At 38.5% G+C, this 23,670-nt stretch overlaps 1 protein-coding gene across 1 annotated transcript in view; it reads left to right on the plus strand.

Annotated features, from left to right (window-relative positions):
* ctnna2 (catenin (cadherin-associated protein), alpha 2) overlaps positions 1–22,378 on the plus strand; it is a 514,927-nt gene extending 492,549 nt beyond the window's left edge. The window contains exons 16-18 of the mRNA XM_041786313.1: positions 2,105–2,210; positions 16,015–16,149; positions 21,275–22,378. Coding sequence (XP_041642247.1) covers positions 2,105–2,210; positions 16,015–16,149; positions 21,275–21,562 — 529 coding nt within the window. The 3' untranslated portion in view covers positions 21,563–22,378. The remainder of the gene's footprint in view (positions 1–2,104; positions 2,211–16,014; positions 16,150–21,274) is intronic.
* Positions 22,379–23,670: the final 1,292 nt, after the last annotated feature.

Below are 23,670 nucleotides of genomic sequence, written 5' to 3' on the forward strand. Positions count from 1 at the left end.
AAAATACGCCTTCTGGAGTGGCCCAGTCAGAGTCCTGACCTTAACCCGATTGAGATGCTGTGGCATGACCTCAAGAGAGTGATTCACACAAGATATCCCAAAAATATTCTCGAACTGAAACAGTTTTGTAAAGAGGAATGGTCCAAAATTCCTCCTGACTGTTGTGTAGGTCTGATCTGCAGCTACAGGAAACATTTGGTTGAGGTTATTGCTGCCAAAGGAGGGTCAACCAGTCAATAGCCTAGGGGTTCACATACTTTTTCTACCCTGCACTGTGATTGTTTACATGTTTTGTTCAATAAAAACATGAAAACATTTATTTTTTGTGTGGTATTATTTTAAGCAGACTGTGTTTGTTTATTGTTGTGACTTAGATGAAGATCAGAACACATTTTATGACCAATTTATGCAGAAATCCAAGAAATCCCAAAGGGTTCACATACTTTTTCTTGCAACTGTACATTATCTATGTAGCTATGTCAGCTTTAGCTATGTTTACTAAAGCTCACTTCGCTACAGCCTACTTAGCTACAATGGTTTATATAGTAACTGCTTATGTAGTTAATTATGTAGCTAGCATAGCTATGTTAGCTTTAGCTAAAGCTGAAGTGAGCCTTCTTAAGCAGGTCTATACATAATTTGCAATGTGGTTATTTCATGAATGTAACTGCCAGACTTTGTTTATAAATAAAGTTGAAGTTAAAAAAAAAAAAACTCTAACACCTTCTTTCTGAGATATACAGTACGTTGTCTTAGATGAACGGTCTGTGAGAGTGGCTGTTAGAGATGAACAGTCTGCAGTGAGGCTCCTTCTTAAATGCTCTGCTTTGCTCACCAGTTAATTGCAAACTTTTTCTATTGCTTTCAAATGGCTGGGTATTTAGCATACAGTGAGCATCAGAGATTTTTCACAGCACACCTGTCTTTTCTTAAAAAAAAAAAAATGATGGTAAATACAACGATTGGAAGTAAAGCATAAAGAATCTGAAAACCTGAAGCTCCAAGGGGAAAAAAAAGGAGGAGGTTTTGTACAGCTGAATTTGAGTGTCATATGATCAATCCCCACAGATTCACTATGAGCAGCCCTTTTCTTATTCAGGTAGTGTTTTGATCCTGTGTTTATGCAGCAGTTTGTAAATAAAGTGACAACAAGTGGAACTGCAGAGAAACACTCTTGCATTTGCAATGCCCCAGAGCTGCAAAGTGTTTTGTTCAAGGCAAATTGACTCCGCCAACCTTTGTTTTGATCAGAGTATGTAGCAAAGCTGTGATCCAAAGATATTCTGCAGAAGATAATCTGTTTGCATTAAAAGTCTTGTAGCTTCTGTTTACTAAAAGGCAGCAGCTTTACTCTCAATCTCCCCCATCTGGGCTCCACATATCAGGGATGCTCCAAATGCCTTGTGCACAGGGTTGTGAATCCATCGTACAATTTTATGACATGGAAGAAACCAAAAGTGAGGGAAAAAATGAAATAAAATAAAAAACCAGAGCCATGAGTGATTAGTCATGAGCGATTATGGCCGTGCTGCTGTGACTGCACCATTATTACTTGGCACCAATCCCAGTTACTCGGATTGGCATGAACAAACTGAGTGCAAACTTCAGCTAAGCAATGACTAAAAATGAGGCATAACAAACAGGAAAAAAAAAACACTCATCTTGGCCACATTAATGTTCCCCATGCTGGCAAATCAGGAAAAACACAAAACCCTGATCAGAGGCGCGGTAGTCGGCCATTAATTCCCTCTCCTGTTTGTTTGCTTCTGTAACTGCTGGGAAAATTTTCCTGCTTTGCTTTTAGAAACAAAAAAAATGTTGTTCTCTTTGGGCTTCAAAGCCCATTTCTCTCTAAGATACATCATTAGAGACACAGATGTATTGTATTTGTTTTTTCCATTATCTTTTAAATCCTCTCTTTTTGGTCATTTGTGATGTCTAATATTCCTCCTGCCAGCCCAAGCACATTAGCACATGCAGTATGAGTTTTTTTGACACAGGGGTGTGCTCAGTCTTTTGGGAAAGCTCCACATGTCCTCTAGGCTTTGCAGCTCCACCTGCATTCCCCTTATTTCTCTCTTTCTTTTTCTTTACATTTTCTCAGAGGCAAAGGCCCCTTGAAGAACTCCTCAGATGTCATCAACGCGGCTAAGAAGATTGCAGAGGCCGGCTCGAGGATGGACAAATTGGCCCGTGCCGTCGCAGATCAGGTACCTTTGAAACTGTGTCCGTCACTATCGTTTTAAATCATTATACTTTTTATCAGTGGGAAACTGCCTCTGACTGTGTCACTGTAGCCGGCAGCGGAGCAAATTTTGAGTTAGACTAAGTGGGTATGGCCATTGGAAATCTTTAATGTAGGCATTGACGGGCCCAGCTGGAGCGGTGGGCTGTGTTGCCGCATGACTTCATCTCCCAGCAGGGCCAACACTGAGAAGGCAAGACAGCAAAACCAAGTTGTGTCTCTAATATAATTAGCTTCCAACCGAGGTGTTGCATTCATTATCAGATGAGTACCTCTCTAAAACACGCTGACAGACCATTTTCAATATCTAATCAATCGGTGCTGTGCCGAGGGAAGACGAGAGGGAGAAAAATAGGTGTGTACGCTGTGCTGTGTGGGTGAATGTGTGTGTACGTACAGCAAATGAAGTGGGAGGTTTTTCAGAATGCAGCACACCAGGTAATGCATAATGTTCTCCTTCTTCATTTCATCTGTCTTTAATAAGCAGTGAGAATAAACCAAGGCACAAGACTGGCTGATTTATTAAGGCAGCCTGTCGTCATTGTAATTGCAACTGCTGTTAGCAAGCAAACCCTAGGAATAATTAAAGCTGGTTTCAGAATAACACGCTGGGCTTTTTTCCAGTCCTGCTTAGCTGAAGAAATGTTGAAGCCCACATCAAAATTTACAATCGCAATAAAGAATTTTTCTTTCTTAAGTTCTGCAGCTGGCTTGTAGCCTAGACACAACTGGCAACAAAGTAGCTTTACCTTTAATGTTATTCACCAAATTTCAGCCACCTTATCTAAAGGTATTTTGTAGTTTTAAAGCAATAAAAAAAAGGGATTTCTCTCTTATTTTGATAGGTTAAGATTATAATGTGTATTACAATGGACAGCCTTTCTCAGTCTCCTTCAATGATACCAAGCTGAATCTGAAATAGCCACACACCAGGCACTGACATATATTTGGAGCCAAGACATGTACATATCGCACCCTCTCTGCTGACTGCTGTCACTGAAAAAAATAAGAAATCCCTCATGTTGCACCATCAACAGCAGATCAGATTCTTGGGTTGGTTTGAAGCAGACACTCAGGAAAGTTTAATAATTAATGACAAGTTTTTGTTACATTTTCTATCCCTTTTATTCCTCTACGCAGCTAATCTGGTTTAAGATGCTGCAAGGAGCCACATTTGTGAACAGCTTCTTTTTAAATAAAATTAGCAGACTCAGAAAAAATGATCATTTGGAAAAGAATCTGCATAAAAATAACCATTGAGATTTGAGAAAAAAAATATTTGATCTTTAATTTAGCTTCATAGTTTGAAACAGATTCCATCTGTTGATATGGAGGGGGCAAAGCTCAAGATCTTTACTGCAACCAGTCAGCAGAGAAACTCTAAATACTCTGTCTACACTCACAGAAGGCAGCTAATCCATCATTCTTAATAGTCAGTCTGGATAAGGAAGCTATAAGCTACAGCTCTTAAAATGTTCTTATTTTATACCCACATTCAGAGAGCTGGGGGGGGTGTTAAAATGTTTACGTAAATGTAAAGTAGGATATTGGACAGAGACCCTATTCTTCATTGTCAGAAGTTTCTTTATGCAAAGTTGACCCAGTGCCTGTGGTAATTTTGGCAGCTGTTTTAAATTTAGTCATAGTTTTAGTCTTTTACGCTGCCTTTTAGTTTTTTAGTGACATTTGAGTCATTTTCAGTCTTTATGGTTTCTCTCAGCGCAGTGTATTTAGATATGACAAACTTCTCACTAACCCCTGCTTGCATAAATGCTGAAGCACCATGCTACTGCTGCTGGCAAAGCTTAACCTCCTCCACCCCAGCTTCCTCCTTCATAGCATCAATCTTGTTGCACCCTAATTTTCAGATTTATAGTACTATGGATTAATTGCTTTTGAACTAATTTTATTGTATTGAGTATGCATGATCATCAATGTATCTATTCATATGAGGGTTTCTAGTTAGTCAAAGCATGCCGCTTGACTAACCCAGGGAGCATCTTTTGAGCAGAGCCTTCTCCGCCAAGTAAAACTTGTCTATCCATGTTGCACTAAAATGGTAAAATATATGACACGAGTGTTCCTGGATGGACTAAATGTATCAAGATGAATATGTCATCAGGTTTGCCCACTATCACAGCAAAAGTGAGGAAAATAATTAGATTGATGCATGTCTGCTTAGGGCCCTCTATACATCACAGAGTTTTTGCTGCAGTTATTTTTGCCCAGGCAATGAAAAGCTCAGCGACCCACCTTTGGGTCTGGACCTGCCACTCGAGAACCACTGTAGTCTGAGCTCCATGTACAAAAGCAGCAGATTCAGATCCAACCTGTGGCTTATTTTCATGCAAGTCGTTCCCTGCTCTCTCACCCTGATTTCCTATGCTAGGCACTGTCATGTCCTCTCAAAATAAATACAATAAATGCAAATACATATTTATGTTTTGTGTTTATTTCTAACAATCAAAGGTACAGGTATCAATTAAGATTCAAGAATATGCATAAAAACCTTACAAAAAGGATTTTCCGGCAGTATAAAGAACTGATTTTTTTTTACCACCTACTGTGTATTCCTTTGTCCTTGGCGTTCATATTACAGTAAATGACTTCTCAGTGCACAAAGCCTGCCATGCTGAGTGGCTGCAGAGTTCGCTAAGCTCTTAGCTGACCAGAAGGCATCTTTAGTCAACGCTGGCACCGTTCTCCTCATGTCACAGTGTCTTGCTCTCCAGAGCATATTGCACTACAGAAGAAAGTTTTAGGCTATGATCGCCTGTTATGCAGTCTTACATGAACACACACACAGAGGGATGAAGAGAGAATTTCAATGTGTGCGAGCCATATTTCTAAACATGTTTGCATGGGAACATTTGTCTCATAAAGCTGCGCTCGGCCTGCATCACAGCTTATTGTTCAGAGCTAGATCTGGGACACAAAGGACAAAGCATGACTTGTGTTCTTATGCATTCATTTCCTAGGCTGGAGGTTGCCGGAGTGATCATCAGTGTTTAACAAGGTTTTAGGTGGGAGTGAATCCGTCACATGGCAAATCACTGGCATGAGCCAGAGACTGAATCAACAGTTGCAGTAATGAAAAGAGCAGGTGGCTTGCCATTTTTAATTCTCACTTAAATGGTTCCTAGACCAGTGTTTACTGAATATTCAATGCCTTCTGTTGCTCTTCCACAGACATCAGAACTGTGTCAGGAAATAAAGAGAGGCTTGAGGACCTTTTGATTCATAACATGTATTTGTTATAAAACAATTTTCATGCACTTAATGCATATGTACTTGGAGTTATTAAAAGTTAAAACAGCAAAAGTTTTCTTTTATTAGACATCTTAATGGGGTTACACAACAATAACATAGCTTTGATTATTTGTCTTCATGCTGGACAAGTATTTTGCATTCACACATTAGAGTAGCTAACCTGTGCTTGTGTAGAGCTCTGTGGTTTGACAGTAAGAATAAAGGCTGTCCCGCTGCTTTCAGACAGGTCCCTTAAGTAGCAAACCTTGTCACCATGACTGCACATCAGCCCTATTGATGAACACGTGTGAAGCAGAAGTCAATTCTGCGTGGAAGGCTGGCAGGACGGCGAGCTCTTTCGTAGTCGTTTAAGCACAGTACTTGACGTAGAAAAACCCCCGGAGGCAACTCACCCCATTTCACTCCAGCACTGCCTTTTTTTCTACTCTATTTCTCCCACTCCATTTTCCCCACACTCTGTTTCATTCTTTAAGTATGCCTCCTACAGACACATCCTAAAGAGTGCATGGCAGCTGTACAACATTAGGTGTACCTATTCTGAGACAGACATTGACTTTTTAACTGCGTGTATCAGCGTTTGATTGCTGAGTAATTCTGCAGCACCATCTGGCCTAAAAGATACCTGTGTCGGTGGGTGTTGATGTTAGTACATTTGTGTGGTTATATTAAGGTGAGTGTTGTTATATAAAGTCCCTGGATCAAGCGGAGGCTAAATATTGGGAGGCTATTTTTAGACATGGATTGCTAGTGAGTGTAAGTAGAAGTAGGATTGTAAAAGTCAGCCAAAATAGTCCACAGAGGTAACATTTGTTGAAATTACAGCATCGTCTTGGCCAAAAAATAGAAATTACTTTATTTTACATTGCATGAAGAATAAGACATTTCAGAGACAATATTTGGTGCTGTTGGCAAATCATAGTCCATTGTGTAGTTAATCCTTCTTTACTATATTTTAAATTCAGTCTGAATAATAACCACTCTTTTCAAAGCAAAATAGTGTATTTATTTTGTTAGTATAATGTAAATCCTTTTTGTTAAATCACAACAACCATTTTTAGTAATGTAAACAATGTGGATGGAAACATTAAGCTAAAAAAAATTTGGAAAGTAATGTCAGACTTCATAGCTAAGCCATGATATGCACAAAAATCAGGAGGAACTGAAAAAGCTTAAGGGGAAACTGTAAAAAAGTGGCAAAAATGGGTTAAACATGGCAAAATTTGTTATTGGAGACAAAAATGTGATAGCAGTGACAAAAAATGGCTAAGAACAACAAAAAGGGGGAAAAATTATGTTGAAATGCAGTTAAAATGTGATAAAAACTAGTTAGAAAAAAGTTGGTGAAAAGTGGTAACGGAGTGACAAACAAGGAGTTAAAGTTGCAAAATCTGTTAATAGAGACAAAAGTGTTATAACAGCAGGTAAAATGGGCTAAGAAAGATAACAAGGGGCAAAAATAATGGTAAAAAAAAACAGCAAAATGTGTTAATAGAGACAACACTGGGTTATATAAGCCAAAAACATGCAAAAAGTTGTAAAAAGGGGAAAGAAGTGTCAAAAAAATGTGCAACTTCTAGTCAAAAATATTAAAATCACAGGCAGAAATTGGTTAAAAGTGGAAAAAAGTGGCAAAAATAGGCAGAAACATTCCTGAAAAGGGGTCTAAAGGTGGCATGAATATGCACTTTTAACATCGGAACCCAGTAACAGCTCAAAACTCTTTTCAGCTCTTAAATGAAGTAAGTGTTAGCCAGGATGCTAGCACCAGTTCTACTGATCACACATGAATTAAAATCATCAATAGATCACAACTGGGGAGGGCCCAGTCTCTGGGTTTTTCAGGGGCCTAAGCAATTATGTGGGCAGGTCTGATTGTTGGAGAACATAAGGAACCCAACAGCATCAAGATTTTATTTATGAAAGTTCCCAAACACATGCCAGTCTGAAGCCATGTAATCAGACTCTTAGGTTTCACTTTCATTGTCGCAGCTGGAGGATCTGTCGCTTTGAGTTCAGAACAACAACATCCTCTGCTGACAGCAGAGAAACCAAGTGTGACTGATGTGTAATTAAAAGGCTTCTCAGAAGGAAAAAAAAGCACACATTGAAACCTAGCTGTCCAGAGAAGTCTATCCAAAGTGTCTTGAGATATCAGTGATACCACTGAGAGAAAATCTGCTGCTTTCGTGTGTCAGAAAACACATTTGCTTTGATGCAACATGAGAATAGACCAGTATCAGTGGGTTTTTCTCATCCATCATTTCCTTTTGTCTTACTGCTCTTGAGTAGATAAACGTCAGATTAGAAAAAGGAAAAAACAAACACAAAAAAAAAACAACAACAAAAAAAAACAGTCTATAAAGATTTAGGGAGAACTGTTCTCAGTAAGAGAGCAATGCTATAGATTCCCCCTGGGAGGTTTTGAGACACTGAAGAGGACGGGTGGACAGGATGCTTCCAAAACACACCTGAAGTAAAAGGATATCTAATGGTATATTTTACCCATTATTGTAAAAATGTATGCATGAGATGAGTTCATTTTTTAACTAACTTGGTGAAAATAATGCATCATATTTATAAAATCTAGTGCATTTATATTGGGGGTTTCAGGCTGAAAATTTTGGAAACCTGTGCAATAGTCTACAAGTAGTCACTATTATTCTACTTGCCTCTATTTGCACCTCTATTTTATAATGCTATGGTTACACATAAAAGCAGCATGGATAAACTTTGTGAAATTTATTTGATATTCCTGATAATCATATCCTCTGAGAGAGTTAGTCAGTTAATATTGGGGGGGGGTTTGACATAAAACGGAACAATTAAGGTACTTTAAATTGCTCCAATTGCCTTCTTGAGCTGTATATCACAGCATCCATTGCAGCTCCAACTGCTATGCAGCTAAATCAGCAGGTAAATCCACACATAATAGACATCCTGTAGTTTTAAGCACCAGCATGTGTCTGTCTCTTTCACCTTGCACAGTTGTCTTTGTTTTAGTATCTACTTGAGGACGATCTCAGCAGCTCCCCTCATCCCACTGAGTCTGTGCACCTCACAGTTTGAAAACCATTAATTAAGGCATCAAATTCAACATTTTGATTCCATTCACACTAGAAAGGTCTCCTGCTAATTTAATGGGACCGACCTTAGATTTTATTATTGTGCAAATGTATCAGGTCGTAGTCAGGACAGTGGTTTTAAACCTGGGAACTGAAACCCACACTGGCTCCTAAAATGTCTAAAGCTGTGGAAACATGATGTTCCCTTTTTATTACAGAATTGTGTCTATTTTTAAGACTTTTCTCTGTTTTTCTGGTTATTATTTTGAAATATCGGATACCCTCACCTCTTTAGGCCTCTGCAAATCCTTTAAATAAATCAATATGACAAGTTAATCCTCAGATTAATTCCTCTAAATGTGTTCACACAAGAAAACCAAAACCTCTGGCTCCACTATGATATATTACTTTTATTGTCAATACTAATGCTTAAGAAATACATCAAACACGGAGAAAACCCTCTCTTCATGCTCCTACACAACCTGCTGATCTGTATATTCTAAAACGACAGGAACCAACATTCAATGAAATGCTAATAAGGTGGATTAGAGATGAGTGAATCTTTAGAGGAACAGGATTTTTTTTTTTAATGTGCATAACAGGGAACAACAGGTCACCTGAGTGGATCTTTTAAAGGGTAACTAAATTGTCAAGTTTTGATGTAAGTGTATTTACCTTAGAAGAATTCTTTTACAACTTTAGTATGTTAACATGGAGAGATTAGACGAGTTATTTTACCATCAGCTACATCTTGAAGTCTATGCAATAAACACTTAAAGGGATTTGGAGAGTGAGGTTAAAACTTGTCTCCTTCACAGTCTCCTGTAGGAGTGAGCAAGAGCTTTTGATCATTAACACAGGCAACAAGTAGTGAGATAGCTAATGCTGAAGGTGTTTCGGTGTTCAAATAGTCATGTTTTTGCGCCTTAAAATCGCCATATTTCAACTCTGTCAATCCACTTGACCCCTGCAGTTTGCTGAGTCAGCTGATGTCGTTTTTATATGCCTTTTGCATATATGTGAATGCTTTGACGTCACTCATTACAGTGAAAAACGGCAGTACCGCTGTTTACATCAGACCACATTTTAGTCACTAATTCAAGTTTTATTTGGAAGCCATAAAAGTCACAAATAAATACAGTGAGCCAACTTAACACAAATGTCAGTGACTCTGTTAAATGAGCTGAGTCATCACAAGTGTAGACTGGACTTAAAGGGCGGCACACATGGTTGTTCATGTGAATCCCTCTTCACTTAGCTTCTCATTAACATGTCAAAATATAGTGATCAGACTTCAGACAGAGGCCTTCACAAGTCCTCTTTCTGTTTTCAGCGTCTTGTACATTTGAATGTTGCCTGTTAACAGGTTTAAAACCATACCACTCTGGGGGCCAGTATTTCAAACAAACAAAAAATTAATACATATTTAGGGCTGATTAACATATGATTATATTAGTATTTTCTTTTGAATCCCAGAGAACGGACCTGCCCAATTGTGATTTATCACCAATATTAATTCAGCCATTTCTGCAACGTGTTTTGCCACTTTTAACCCATTTTGATCATTTTTGACACTTTTAAACCAAGTTTTGCCAATTTTTGCTCATTTTGCCTCTCTTTAACCCCTTTCAGCCAGTTGCCTGCCAGATTTTACCCGTGTGCCCCTTTTCACTATGCCAGGCCATTTTTGCTATATTTTTGCCACTTTTAGTTCATTTTTGATACTTTTTGCCTCCAACCCAATTTTTTGCAGTTCTTTAATCCCTTTTTACCATTTTTCTTTCATATTTTCTCCCTTTTGTGCTACTTTTTAAAATTAATTTTTGCAACTTTTCCACTATTTTGCCACTGTTTTAACCCCTTTTCGTTACTGTTTGCACTGTTTCTATTTTTTGTTTTTTCTTTCAATTTTAACTCATTTTCTCAGTTTTCTCTTTACCTATTTATGCCACATTTAACCTCTTTTCACCACTTTTCCAGCCAATTTTTGTCTCTTTGTGCCACCCCGAAAACCAATTTAGCTTTAGCCTGTTCAGTGATTCTCATACAAATGGTAAGTTGCTTTGAAAAATGCTGTGTTTAACACTTCATTGAATGATTTACAGGCATCTGATTCCAATGACGAGCACATGTCAGATGAGGGGCAGGAAGAGAAGAGCAGTGGTTTGGAATCAATGGGAATGGAAGAAAGTTACCTGCATGCTGCAATTATAATTTGAAGCATTCTATATGCATGAGGAATAATCTGTATATTAGTTTACTGCATGTCTAGCCAGATGAGGGAAAACAAGAGTCTTGAGGAGTTTTGTACTGAGCTAAGAGGCTAGCTGCAGTGTGCCTCTTGAACAGCTTTTCTCCATCATTATGCAATAAACATTCCTTTTAATGGTCAGCAACTGAGTACTGAATGAACATCCTGGGTGTACAAGTCTGTGAACCACTTGGCACCTGTTTGAGAACAAGTTTTCTTTCTGCCAGTTTTTTAAGTTACCTGACACACTTTTAAAAACCAAACTGGTACCAAATAAAGGGCCATTTGATCAGCAACACTACTTACTATCCATATGCATTTTCAGCTGTACAGAGTGGTCTGGAGGTTAAGTCATCCTTTGTCATTTAGGATTTTGGTCATTTTGGTTGCTTTTTGGTGGCTTTACCACAGCAGTTCTTATTCTTTCCTGGCAATGTGAGAAGGGACAGGATGAGCAAATAGAAAGATTATTAGTTTTCTCAAAGTAACTGACAGGTGACAGCTTTCCATCACAGAGACTGTAGTTTCCAGTCAGCTGGAGGGAATATTGTGTAACCATGTGTAATATACTCTTTCTGAATCTGCCATGGTACTGTTTTCATGTCATCCCTCACACTCTCAAATATCCTCCTGCTATACCATTAGATGTCAAATGGAGCAAAAATAAGACTAAATTGGTAATTAAAAACCATCTACCCAAGCTGAATAGTAAAAAAAGGAAAGCAGGCTAAAAATGCTTTATTTTTACACGGTGAATAATTAAAGAAAAGGTCGGACCCAGCCTGCTTACAAATGCAGCATCAGTGAGAGGTGTGACTTGTGTTTTGACAGACTGCCACACTCTGATAGCGTGATGGCCTCATTTCAGCACCAGAGTTCACATCATCTTCCCGAATTATCCACCGGGAGCATGTTTCACTCATCCTTGGCCCAATTAAGCAAAGACGGAGAAAAAAAAATCACAAAAAGATTTCTCACCTGTTTGTGTGCTGAGAGAAACACTGAGGTCAGGAGATGCGTCAGAAAGTTGAAGCCTGCGTCAAGCAGTGAACCACACAGTTTCCCCTTCCTGGTCTGTAATGAACTCTGTTATTCACTATGATAGACAGAGAGAGAGTGAGAGAGCGTCAATGGGCCATATCGTTTATTTACATCAACAGGGAATCTGTGGAAGAAATGGACTATTAGTCAACAGCACAATAGGGAGCAATTGTGTCACGTCTGCATCAAACTTGCCTGAGGCAGCAGAGTGAGTGTGAGTGTGTGTGCATGTGCAGGCAGTTTGATGTGCAGTTAGCAGTGATTCTAGCCAGGACTGGCGGTGCAGTGATAATGCCCAAGGAGAAGCTTCCCTCTGCCTCACTGGCTGCTCTATGAGCTAGCAGATCCACCTCAGTCTGCATTCAGGGACACTTGCTGATGCTGCTGGATGAGCTGCTCTTATTTACTATGTTATTAAAAGTCCTGCTCTAAAAGCAACCATAACTATAAATGGAAATCTCCATACTTCTCTTTGCTTTTAAATTTTAAGGGCGAAAACCGGCATTTAATTTTGGAAAACTGTTTTTTACTGGGGTTTTTTGCCGCAACTGAAGGGCACTCAAGTCCAATCAATACTGTTTGCCTACTCAAAGACAAGTAGAGCACACTGGAGGAAAGCTACAAATCCTAGGGGGGGTATATTCACATCACCGCTCCATGTTTCACTTGCCATGCCCCCCCCTTAAACCTCAAGCCCACAAGACAAGGAAATGAGCTATGCATGTCCCCATGCAGTGCTGCTGAATGTCCTAGTTAGGAGCATTTAATATTAATGACGAGAGGAAAGGTGTTGCTGCAAACTGATGCTCACAGTGTTTAAGCAGCTGATGCAGTGTTCTTAACCCACTGGGAGCTTAGTGGGCCGTGGCTGACACCTGGAAGGCTTCCAGATGGAATAATAAGGCAGGAAATTGTGTGGTAGTAGAAGACCTCAGGAGGCTGCCCTTGTATTTCCTTTTTGTCCATTTGCCGCACTGTATGATCAGTTTCCCTGCTGTTGAAGTGACCAGGTCAAACTTTCGGTTCTAAGTAGAGGCTTACATTGAAACATGCTGTCTAAGCAAGTCTTTATGTGTTTGCAAGCCTAAAGTTTCATTCACTGTTGATTGATCTGTTTTCTTCTTGGGCAACAAGCTGTGACAAACTTGAAATGAATCAGTCTGACACCCTGCAGAGTATCTTAACTTGCCTTTGAAACTCAAGCTTCAACAAACCACCAGTGAGAAGAGAGAAATCTGTTGAGGAGCATCGTCCAGGCTCAGTGTAGAGTAATTAGTGATCCAAAATGCTGGAACCCTGCTGTTTTTGTTGGAATTGTTGTTCCTAGATTTTCCACAGCCCCTGCATCAAACACCATAATTCCTGAAATTGTCCAATTTAGTGGATGATTCACATCTCAAAGCTATTTTGGAAATATATACACCCTTAAAATCAAACAATTCAGCAAATATAGACTGCTTTAGATTGTAGCAAAATAAAGAATATCTTTTCTCTCATTCAGAATGGTTGCCTCTGAGGTAAAAATAGTGCTTTTGGTGATTTGATGTCAACCATGATAATACTACCTTTCTTTTTTTTTTTGAAAGCCTGGATTTTTTTCCACCATGTTTCTAGCTTAAACAAAACATAACCCTCCTTATTTGGATATAGCATTGTAGAATGAAACTGTGCTTTCACTCAGAAACAACATAATTACATAGGTCATTCAGAAACTATACAGAGACCCTTCACTTTTTTGGTTTATCTTATGTTTCAGCCATAAGATTTAAATTTTATTCTTTTTAATTGACACTCAGTACCCCCTCACAGGGTATCTGTGGGGTCTTAAATAGTACTGAAAGTTGATAAATCAGTTCAGCCAAAATTAAGGCTTTTAAAAAGTATTAAAAGCACAAAACTATAAGGTGTTAAATTGTGCTGTTTTTCAGTTATTTATAGAGATTCCAGGCTTTAAAATGCTTTAATATCAGAATTAAAGAGAACTATAAGTATCTTGAAATGGTCAATTATACCTTACATTTTTGTTGTTAAACCCAAAATGTATGATGTTCTACTTTTAAACCTTAACTGCAAGCAACATTTTTGTAAATCAGAGCTTCCAGATTGTGGTCGAACCTTTTTGGGCCCCCAGCTCCCACAGCCAATACACATTGGTGTATTTAGGTATGACAACCTTCTCACCAATTCCTGCTTTTACAAATGCTGATGCACCACGCTGCTGCTGCCGGCAAAGCTTAACCTCCTCCACCCCAGCCTCCTCCTTTATAGCATAAAGCATGCTGCACCCTCATTTTCAGATTCATGCTACTATGGAGTAATATCTTTGAACTAATTTTATGGTATTCAGAATGCATTGATATAGCGTTTTTTGAGCAGAGCCTTCTCTGCCAAGTAAAACTGTATATCTATTTTGCAATAAATTAGTAAAATGTATGACGAGAGTGATCCTGACTGAGGTAAAAAAATAAATAAATAAATTTAAAAAATAAGATGTAAGATGTTGGTCACCCCTTGCACTAAGACCCTTCTCCCCAAGCAAGTGAATTTGCAAAGGGTCTAGATCAGGGGTTATCAACTATATTTGTACAAGGGCCAGCTTTTTCTTGGAAGACACTAAAGGGGCTGGACTTTACAAAAACTAACATTTTATACATTTTTTGGTTCAATTAACATATTTTTGTTCTATTTTTTTTTTTTTGTTCCTCAAAAATACAGATAATGTTGTGCCTTTATCAGTGATGTCAGTCCCAATCGCCTAAACTACAAATACCACTAAGGGGAGATTGCAATACTTTGGCTACATGCATGTTTTTCCAGGGCTAGCATGTTTTAGTCACTGGGTTTGATGCAAAAAAGTTGTGATGGTTGGGGGAAATGGGCAGAAAAGTTGTCTTTTGTTGTGTGAGCAGACTAATGAGTATATGCTTGTCATACATCATAGTCACTTCTAATGACTAAAGGATGGATTTCTGTAAAATGGATCAAACATTAAGCCAGTGTTTTAAAGTCTATGGGGATATTATCAAACAATAAAACCCAAATACCACAATATATTTTCCTCTGCACATTTTCTGATTTTGATAATCTTCTGGGGGCCTGATGGGAAGCTGTGGCAGGCCTGATGTGGCCCCTGGGCCTCCAGTTGATGATCACTGGTCTAGATTGGGATATTTTTGTTTTTATTTTCAATAAATTTGCAAAAATTTCTTAAATTCTGTTTTAACTTTGTCATAATGGGGTACTGAGTGTAGATTAATGAGAATAAAAAATATTTTTTGACTGTAGCATCAGACTGCAACATAAGAAAAATGGAAAAGGTGAAGGGGGTCTGAATATCTGAATGCACAGTGCAAACAGGAAGTAAACAGATGACTCCACATGCTTATTTTCATCTCAGTCTCAATGGCCAATTCTGAATTCAATTTGAATTCATTTCTGTGATTTATTCAACCCAGTTATGATCTACAATATATACCACCATTACACTCCATCTCAGTGCATCTAAAATCCCTCCTGATTACTTGACTGCTGCACTATACTTAACCCGTACCATGTTATTTGAGTGTCTTTGAGTGTAGAAAATGTATTCACACATAAGCAGACCTGTCATTTGAAAATTCAGAATGATGCTATGCATACTGAATCTCAATTTACCACCCAATCTTGAGTCAATTATTACATGTTGATCACACAGGAAGTTGGGAAACAGTAAACAGGGCAGTGATTTTTAACACAGCCCTTGCCTGTGTGCAACACACATTTGACAGTGATGCATGTTAAGCGGAAGAACCTCATAAATCCTCATAGTCTCACAAATTACATGGAAAGATATGTAAGGACGGTAGGGAGTGCTTCATACTGCCACCGTAAGGGCCAAACATGAAAAAACTGCAAAGGCAAGCTAGCCTAAATCATCCACATTTAACATAAATCTTGTTTGTACTAGCTGCTTTATCTTTCATTTCAGACAGAGAATATAGGAAAGCAAAAAAAAATAAAATTACTGAAAGAGGATGCTTCTGTATGGAAATATCTGTCTGTAATGGTTTCTATCCGTATTGAGCCCTGCTCTGTAAAAGCCTCTTATGGCTTTTGTGCTCGGTGTGTTTTGACAGCGTTTTTCTTTGTGTCCCTTCTCCATTCAGTGCCCTGATTCAGCCTGTAAGCAGGATCTGCTGGCCTACCTGCAGAGAATTGCCCTGTACTGTCATCAGCTCAACATCTGCAGCAAGGTGAAAGCTGAGGTTCAGAATCTGGGCGGAGAGCTCATCGTGTCCGGGGTAAGTCTATCCATACAGAGCAGCGCACCGCCAGCTCCAGTATCACTGATGCTGCAGATAGGCTTACTGACTCCAATCACCAGGCATGGTCATTTAAGGGCCCATCTTATGCTCAGCACTGCGGGTGGCAAACCTTATAGTTCAAGGTCACAATGGAGCTTGGAAGACAAGATGAAGGGTCATGCAGATTAAAGCTGATGCAATTATTACTGGCCGATTACCATCTAATTTGACCAGAAAGATGCAGTGTGGACTTTTTTCCATTTGTATTTTTCATGCCTCATTAACCCTATCATTACTGCTCTATGAAAAATCAGTCTATTATCCCATATTGCCAGGACTTGACAATTAACTTTTAACCTGGCTAATATATTTACAGCATATTCTCCATTTCAAAGGTTTCTGTTTTAATGAAAAATATTGATTAGTTTGAACACAATTATCTCTACAGTAATGTAACCTATCTCTCAACTCCCCCTCATTTTATTATTGCTGAAATATAGCAGATCTACCTGCAAATGTGGTATCTCTTAAAGAGTAAAGGGCATTATTCTATCATAACCCTTCAGTATACATGTAATACAGCAGCCAGATGTAGTAGATGGCTTTTTTTTCAAAGTGTTTTTAGAAGGCAGTTTAGTCTATATCAATGAATACTAATGATGAGAATTTGTGACTGATATTTATGCATTTTTTAATGTATTTTTAACATTTACACACAACATAAACACCTCATTGGTCTCTGCACACTCTTACATTTTCACATTGCATATGCTGAACTAAATTTTACATAATCTATACACAGCTAAATCACAAATGTTCCTCAGAGGGCTTTTACTATCTTGACAGTGTTTCCCACCCTCTAACCTTAGACCTTCAATTAAGATAAGGAGTCACTTGACAGGAAAAAAAACTCTTTGCCTGAAGAACAAAAAGGAAAAACATTTTCTTTAAAAGAGCAGCAGATGTGGATAATGTTGGCTTCCCTTTAAAAGTGTACTGAGATTACATTTTTTTTCACTATTTGGTTCATTATTAATAAGGATTGGTTTAGTGATCACTGTCATTGCAACATTGTAGCAGCTGCTACAGTCATGTGTTTAATCCAGATACGTATGGAATTTCAAGAGCTTAATATAACTAAGAAGAGCCTTGTTATAATATTAAACACAGATGTGAATCTCTTAGTATATACTGTAGGAATTTAATATGACTCCTATTCTCAGGGTCAAGATTCAGTTCTGACTAGATTTTAGATTCAAACAGATTCCAGATGCACAAAATAATCTGTATTTTTTTTAACTAGATGATTATATCAGGATCTATTTCAGTCTGTAGTGCACTAAAAAGCTGTAAAGTATTATTTGACATTAAAATCACTGTGAAATGTGTTCATTATTTGTTGCATTTTGAGCTATTTATAATACACAGAGGAAAATGCTAAATAATTTAATATAAATAAAATGCATCAGCTTGAGCAAGAGTAGTATTTATCAGAAACTGATTCTAAATCTAAAGCCTTCACTGACAATACAGTAAAAGAGTAGGTGTTATGGTTTAACCAATAGCCATGTTACATGGTGACTTTCATCTGAAAGTGACAGTGGTTGTTAGAATTACATCAAGTTAAACTAAACATTTCACATCATATCTAAAATATGTTTAGAAGATATTGCCTCCAGCAGGCATTTTGCTGTTTGCAACTGAGTGCGAAGCGGTCAGGATAAGAGTCAGCACTTCCAAGTCTGAGGCCATGATTCTCTGGCGGAAAACGGTTGATTGCTCCCTCCGGGTGGGGAGTGAGTCCCTGCCTCAGGTGAAGGAGTTTGAGTATCTCGAGGTCTTGTTCACGAGCGGGGGTTAAAGAGAGCGTGAGATTGACAGGCGGGTTGGTGCAGCGTCAGCAGCACTGCAGGCGTTGTGCCAGACTGTTGTGGTGAAGAGGAAGCTGAGCCAAAACCTCACCTTTGGTCTTGAACTCTTGGTCAGTGTTAATTTGACTTGACTAAAACTATGACTAAAAAAATTCTGAGACAGCCTTTTTTCCATGAGAAAGAGTAGACTAAACTAGCTAAAAATGAATCTTTGATGACTAAAACTGACTTAAAGTAAGTGCCTCTCAGCTGTAGAAAGCAGGGACCCCAGGTTTGGCAGAGTGCACAGAACACACTACCATGATTTGGTACCAGTTTAAGATAAGATAATAACTGCTTGGACTAAAAGTTAGACTAAAATGTGAAGAACTTTAATAGAATAAAACTAGACTAAAATGTTTTTGAGTTTTCATCGACTAAAGCTGTAAAGGGTAAAAATGATGAAAATGTCACTAAAACTAAGAGGCATTTAATCTAAAGACTAAGACTAAAATTAAAAAAAAATCTGTCAAAATCAACATTGCTCTGGGTGATGACTGAAAGAATGAGATTGTGGATACGAGCAGCCGAAATGAGTTTTCTCTGGAGGGTGGCTGGGCTCAACCTTAGAGATAGGTTTAGGAGTTCAGACATCTGGGGAGAACTAAGAATAGAGCCACTGCTCCTTAAAGGAGACATATTTTACCCCTTTTTCCTTTTAAGTATGTCATTTTGGGACACCTTTAGAATAGTTATTTATGATGTGCAGCTCAAAAAACTCCTCACTTATCTTATACTGGCGATAGGAAAACCCCTGTTTTCAGCAGATCTCGCCTACTGCTGAAAACGCTTCGTTTCAGTCCTGTCTCTTTAAGACTAAGAGATTAAGAGATGTCCGTGACCTTACCGTTCTCTGATTGGCCAGCTTGGTCAAAGCTTCCTGGGGGCTGAACAATGGGCCGAACTGTTTTCTCGACCAATTGATCACCGAGTTTACTCATTGGGCTTTTAATCAGCACAAGTCAAGACTTAGTAATGTAAAGGTACACGTTTTACTGCATAGTTTTGGGTAAAAGGGCAGATAGTTATGAAAACAACTGATGACAAAGTTTAGCACACATTAGCCTTCCATTGACTCATGGCTCGTTTTAAAGTAATGTTATAAAGTGACTTACATCTTGTGGTTCTAAGCCTCCCTGGACATGTTTTAGCAGCAGATTAGAAGCAAATCCAGCGTCTTACTGCCCTTATTGACGAAACAATCGTCGGTGAAGTGACAAGCGCAGAGAAAAAAGTTCGCAGGCGGTCGGCTCGATGAGACAAACAATTCCCACTGCTTTCTGCTGCTTTCGTCCTTCGGGAGCGCAGACAGAGTAGATTTATTGTCACAACCAAAAAAACTCAAATAAGTTTAGAAGACATGCTGACCGGAATAAATCCACACGAGAGCAAGAACCCAAACAACAGCAGCGGTGTATACAGCGTCGGGGAGGGGGCGTGGCTGAGAACGAGCTGCCGGGAGGGCAGGTCTGAGAGCCTCCTGTGGGAGGAGGGGAGGGGAGTCATCTCTGCTCAGAACCGTCCAATGGGGAAGCCAGAAAACGAGCTGATGTCAGCTCGTATCAAGTCTCACAACGAGCTGTTCAGGGAGGCCGGTAATCTCGTTTGCAGGGTTTATGGAAAGACGCTTGTCTCTTGATAAAATGAAATCGGTATGGTTTAGAAAGGATCCTCAACATTGTAGCATTGTATGCAAGTGTTAAAATATGACAGTATAATATGTCTCCTTTAAATTAAAAGGAGTCAGTTAAGGTGGTTCGGGAATCTGATCAGGATGCCTCATAGGTGCCTCGGGATCCCACACAAGGAGTAGGAAAGTGTATCTGGGGAGAGGGATGTCTGGGTTTACTTGCTCAGCCCGCTACCACCGCAACCCAGCCCCGGATAAGAGGAAGAAGATGGATGGATGGATGGATGGATATATTGATATAATGAAAACTAAACAAAGGGCTCTTTAAAGTTTCAATATGCTAGTACAACAACCACTGCCCATATGATATAATGTCACCAGTTAACATGGTCCCACGGTTAACTATAACACCGGTCTTGAACATGAGGCAGGCAATAGATCCTTTTGTTTTACTGTTAAGTCAGTCAGCAGTTGTTCCCAATTGTTTTGTTTATTTTAACTCTAATTGGTGTTTTATGGTGTGAACTTGCTGAGTCTTAACACTTTTATTTTGAGAAAACAGGACAGCCTGAGTAACTCCCAGTTCTGTAGACAGTGCATGTCAGACACAGCAATGTAAACATTACTGACACTGAGAGCTAGCGCTGCTAATGCTAACAGTGCAGCTTACGAGCCACAAACCCCGCTGCTGTAACTGTAGGAAAGTTAAAGACAGTACATGGAGGAACCTAACAGCTGTAGCTTTAAAGTGCAAACTGCTGTTGAAAATGCACTAAGGATGAAATTAAGTATGTTTAAAATTTGCATTTTGGGGGAAATCTTAAAGCAATTTAGAATCATAGGAATTAAAATTTGTGATTCTGATGTGAATCGATTTTCTCCAGCACCTTCAATATGAAATATTTCACAGAGGGTTTAAGAGTATGAACTTTAAACTTCCTAAATGGTTTGAAAATGTTGATCATACTCTGATTTGAGATAACAGAGATTCAATTAAATTAAAAAAATAATAAATAATTGTGTTTCTGCTGGTTTTTTTACCCTTAAAGAAATTTCTTCTACAACAGCGTAAATGATTCATTCCCCTCTTTGAATTCCAACTTGACCTTTGTGTTTGCTCACAGTTTTCTTGGATCTTGTATTGGTACAACACTTTGTGAGATTTCTCAGGATTATGGTTTGTCTCACATGAGATATGCAAGTCCTGCTGAGATTTTAACCTTTTCATAGTGGCCAGCTGGAGTCCACACTCATTAAATCCAACCAGTTGACTCTTCTCAGTGTGAGGTAGGAGGAGGCCCACTGGCCGCTAAACCTTAAATGTCAGCCAAACAAAACAGACGGAGACAGAGGTACACCTGACCCCTGCCTCTGCTAATTAAGACCCTCTAAAAGAAGATGTCATACAGTGAGGGTGGTGTTTTATTCTGCTTAATTACCATTTGCACAACAGACCTCCCATGTATGCAGACAATGCCCTATCCAATACTCATGTCCAATGCTATAAAAAAATGTGCACTTTTTTGAGTTAACTCTTGGTTTTTCTCTCTCCCTCTCCCCTTCAATGTCCTTGCCCTTGTAGCTGGATAGTGCTACTTCTCTGATCCAAGCAGCCAAGAACCTAATGAACGCAGTGGTGCTGACTGTAAAGGCATCTTATGTAGCCTCCACCAAGTACCAGAAGGTGTACGGAACAGCGGCTGTCAACTCGCCGGTGGTGTCTTGGCGCATGAAAGCCCCTGAGAAGAAGCCGCTGGTAAAAAGGGAGAAACCAGAGGAGTGCCAGACACGTGTGAGACGAGGCTCCCAGAAAAAACACATCTCCCCTGTCCAGGCCCTCAGCGAATTCAAGGCCATGGACTCCTTCTAAGAGAGAGAGCGAAAAAATAAGTCATGCTTACACGAGAAAAAACGAGAAAAACATGACAGTGAAAAGTTGAAGAAAAAGTCCCTTTCTACATTGTGTTAACCCACCTCTGTTTGCCCTGTGTGTGCTCGGTGACAGCTCAGGAGGACTACAGTACATATTAAACTGCCACACTAAGGCTCCTGTGAACACTGTGGGCCTCGTGGCTCACAGGCAGCCAGTGCACACACACCCAACACTATTTATAGATTATTGTAGCTTAATATGTGAAAGCCAAATGTGACACAAACACAAGTACTTTTGAAAACATGGGAGTAAAAAAAGAAGCATATCTGAAGAGGAAGAATGGCATTTCAAACATTTGTGGCAGTTGATATCCTGCTTGTATACACATTTAAATTGTCTGAATGGAAATTATGAATGGATTGGTAGAGAAGTTATTCCAAAGGGAATATATCCATGTTCGTATGTTCCCTCTTGATATTTTTTTCCAATTTGAATGTAACCTGTAGTATTAGGAATAACTTATGTTAATTAAAGATACCTGGAAATGTCAGCATCCAAGTAGTTTCCTTGTTCCTGATGATTATAATCATAATCCATATGGTGTTTTTTTCCAAAGCACACTTATGGTCTATTGTATTGCCTTTTTAAATTCTGTTTATTTAATGATTACATCACTAACTATGATGACCTTGATTGGAAGTTGTGTAGTGTATAAATATAGACAGAGAGGTTTGACTAGTTGTGGTTTGCTCAGAGAATAGAAATCCCTGCATACAGTACCTTTATATTCACCCTTCTCTAATAAATCCCTCAACTTGATCTCCAAACTTTCATGTGTCTTTCTTGCTGTCACTTTTATATCACTGCAGCTGATGTCATGCAGCCAGACCTGTCCTGCTCAGCACTCTGCCAGCAGTGATGGGCGTTTGACTGGATCCAAAATAATACAACACCAACGGGATAAAGGCTCAGGATTTATGCATTTTATTCAATGGTATATTATGTGACTTTCAGATGACATGTCCAGTAGATGTTACACTCACAAACCAGCTTCTTAACCATTTATAGGGATGAAAATACTGAAAATTCACAGTTTAAGTCATAGAGTATTAGAAGTGGACATCCCAATACTTCCTTTTGTCACTTTTATTGTATGTTTTATATTTTAATGGTGAAAGTCAAAATCAACGGAGTGACCATATATGGTTTCTTGCCTGTTCATAGTTTCAAAAAATCCATAAAGTATATGCATATTAAAATGTAAATAAGGAAAAACAAACTTGTATGGAGTGTAACAAGTATTTACTTGCATATTACAAAGTTCCTTATATACAAAATATTAATTTTAAGGTTGTCTTTGAGGCAAGAAATGACTGGCTACAGAATACTGTATAAGTAAATGTGGTACCATCAGTTTTATCTTATTATTTAGGAGAACTATAGTAATCACAAATACTGAATTACCAAGTGAATGTTTGCAGTGATGAGGCTCAAAATAAAAATGAAAACTGATTTTTGCTATTTAAGTATAATAAAACTGTTATACTGTTGTAAAAATTACTAAAATCAGATATTTCATTAATCATGCCATTTTTTTTTTTTTTTATAATTCCACCAGAAACCGAAGAAAATCAAAACTATTAAATGTCTAGATTAATTTAAACAGAAATAAAGCTCACAGTAAAAATAAAAACTGATAGAAACTAAATAAGTATAATAACACTAGTTTACAGCTGTAAAATTGAACAAAAATCACACCTATTTCACTATTTATACCTTGAAAATATATATAAATTAGTAAGTTTATCACTGGATCACTCTTTATTTTTTACAAACCCATAGCAATGTCCAGCTATACTATTTTTATCCTATGTTGTAATGAGTTACAGCATGGCTTGCTAGATGAATTGCACATATGCCATAGTATAGACAACCTTAATACCCCTAAACAGGCACATGTACAGATATGGTTCCTCCATTTTTCATGCTAAAATTTCAGTTACTGCTAGAAATGACATTTAGCACTACTATTCACCTTTTTAATGTGAGTTTCATCAGCTTATCATGGTTAATTATGATGTTAGGGAAGTTTGTTTGGGACCAAA

This window comes from Cheilinus undulatus, linkage group 4, assembly GCF_018320785.1.
Source record: "Cheilinus undulatus linkage group 4, ASM1832078v1, whole genome shotgun sequence".
Lineage (NCBI taxonomy): Eukaryota > Metazoa > Chordata > Actinopteri > Labriformes > Labridae > Cheilinus > Cheilinus undulatus.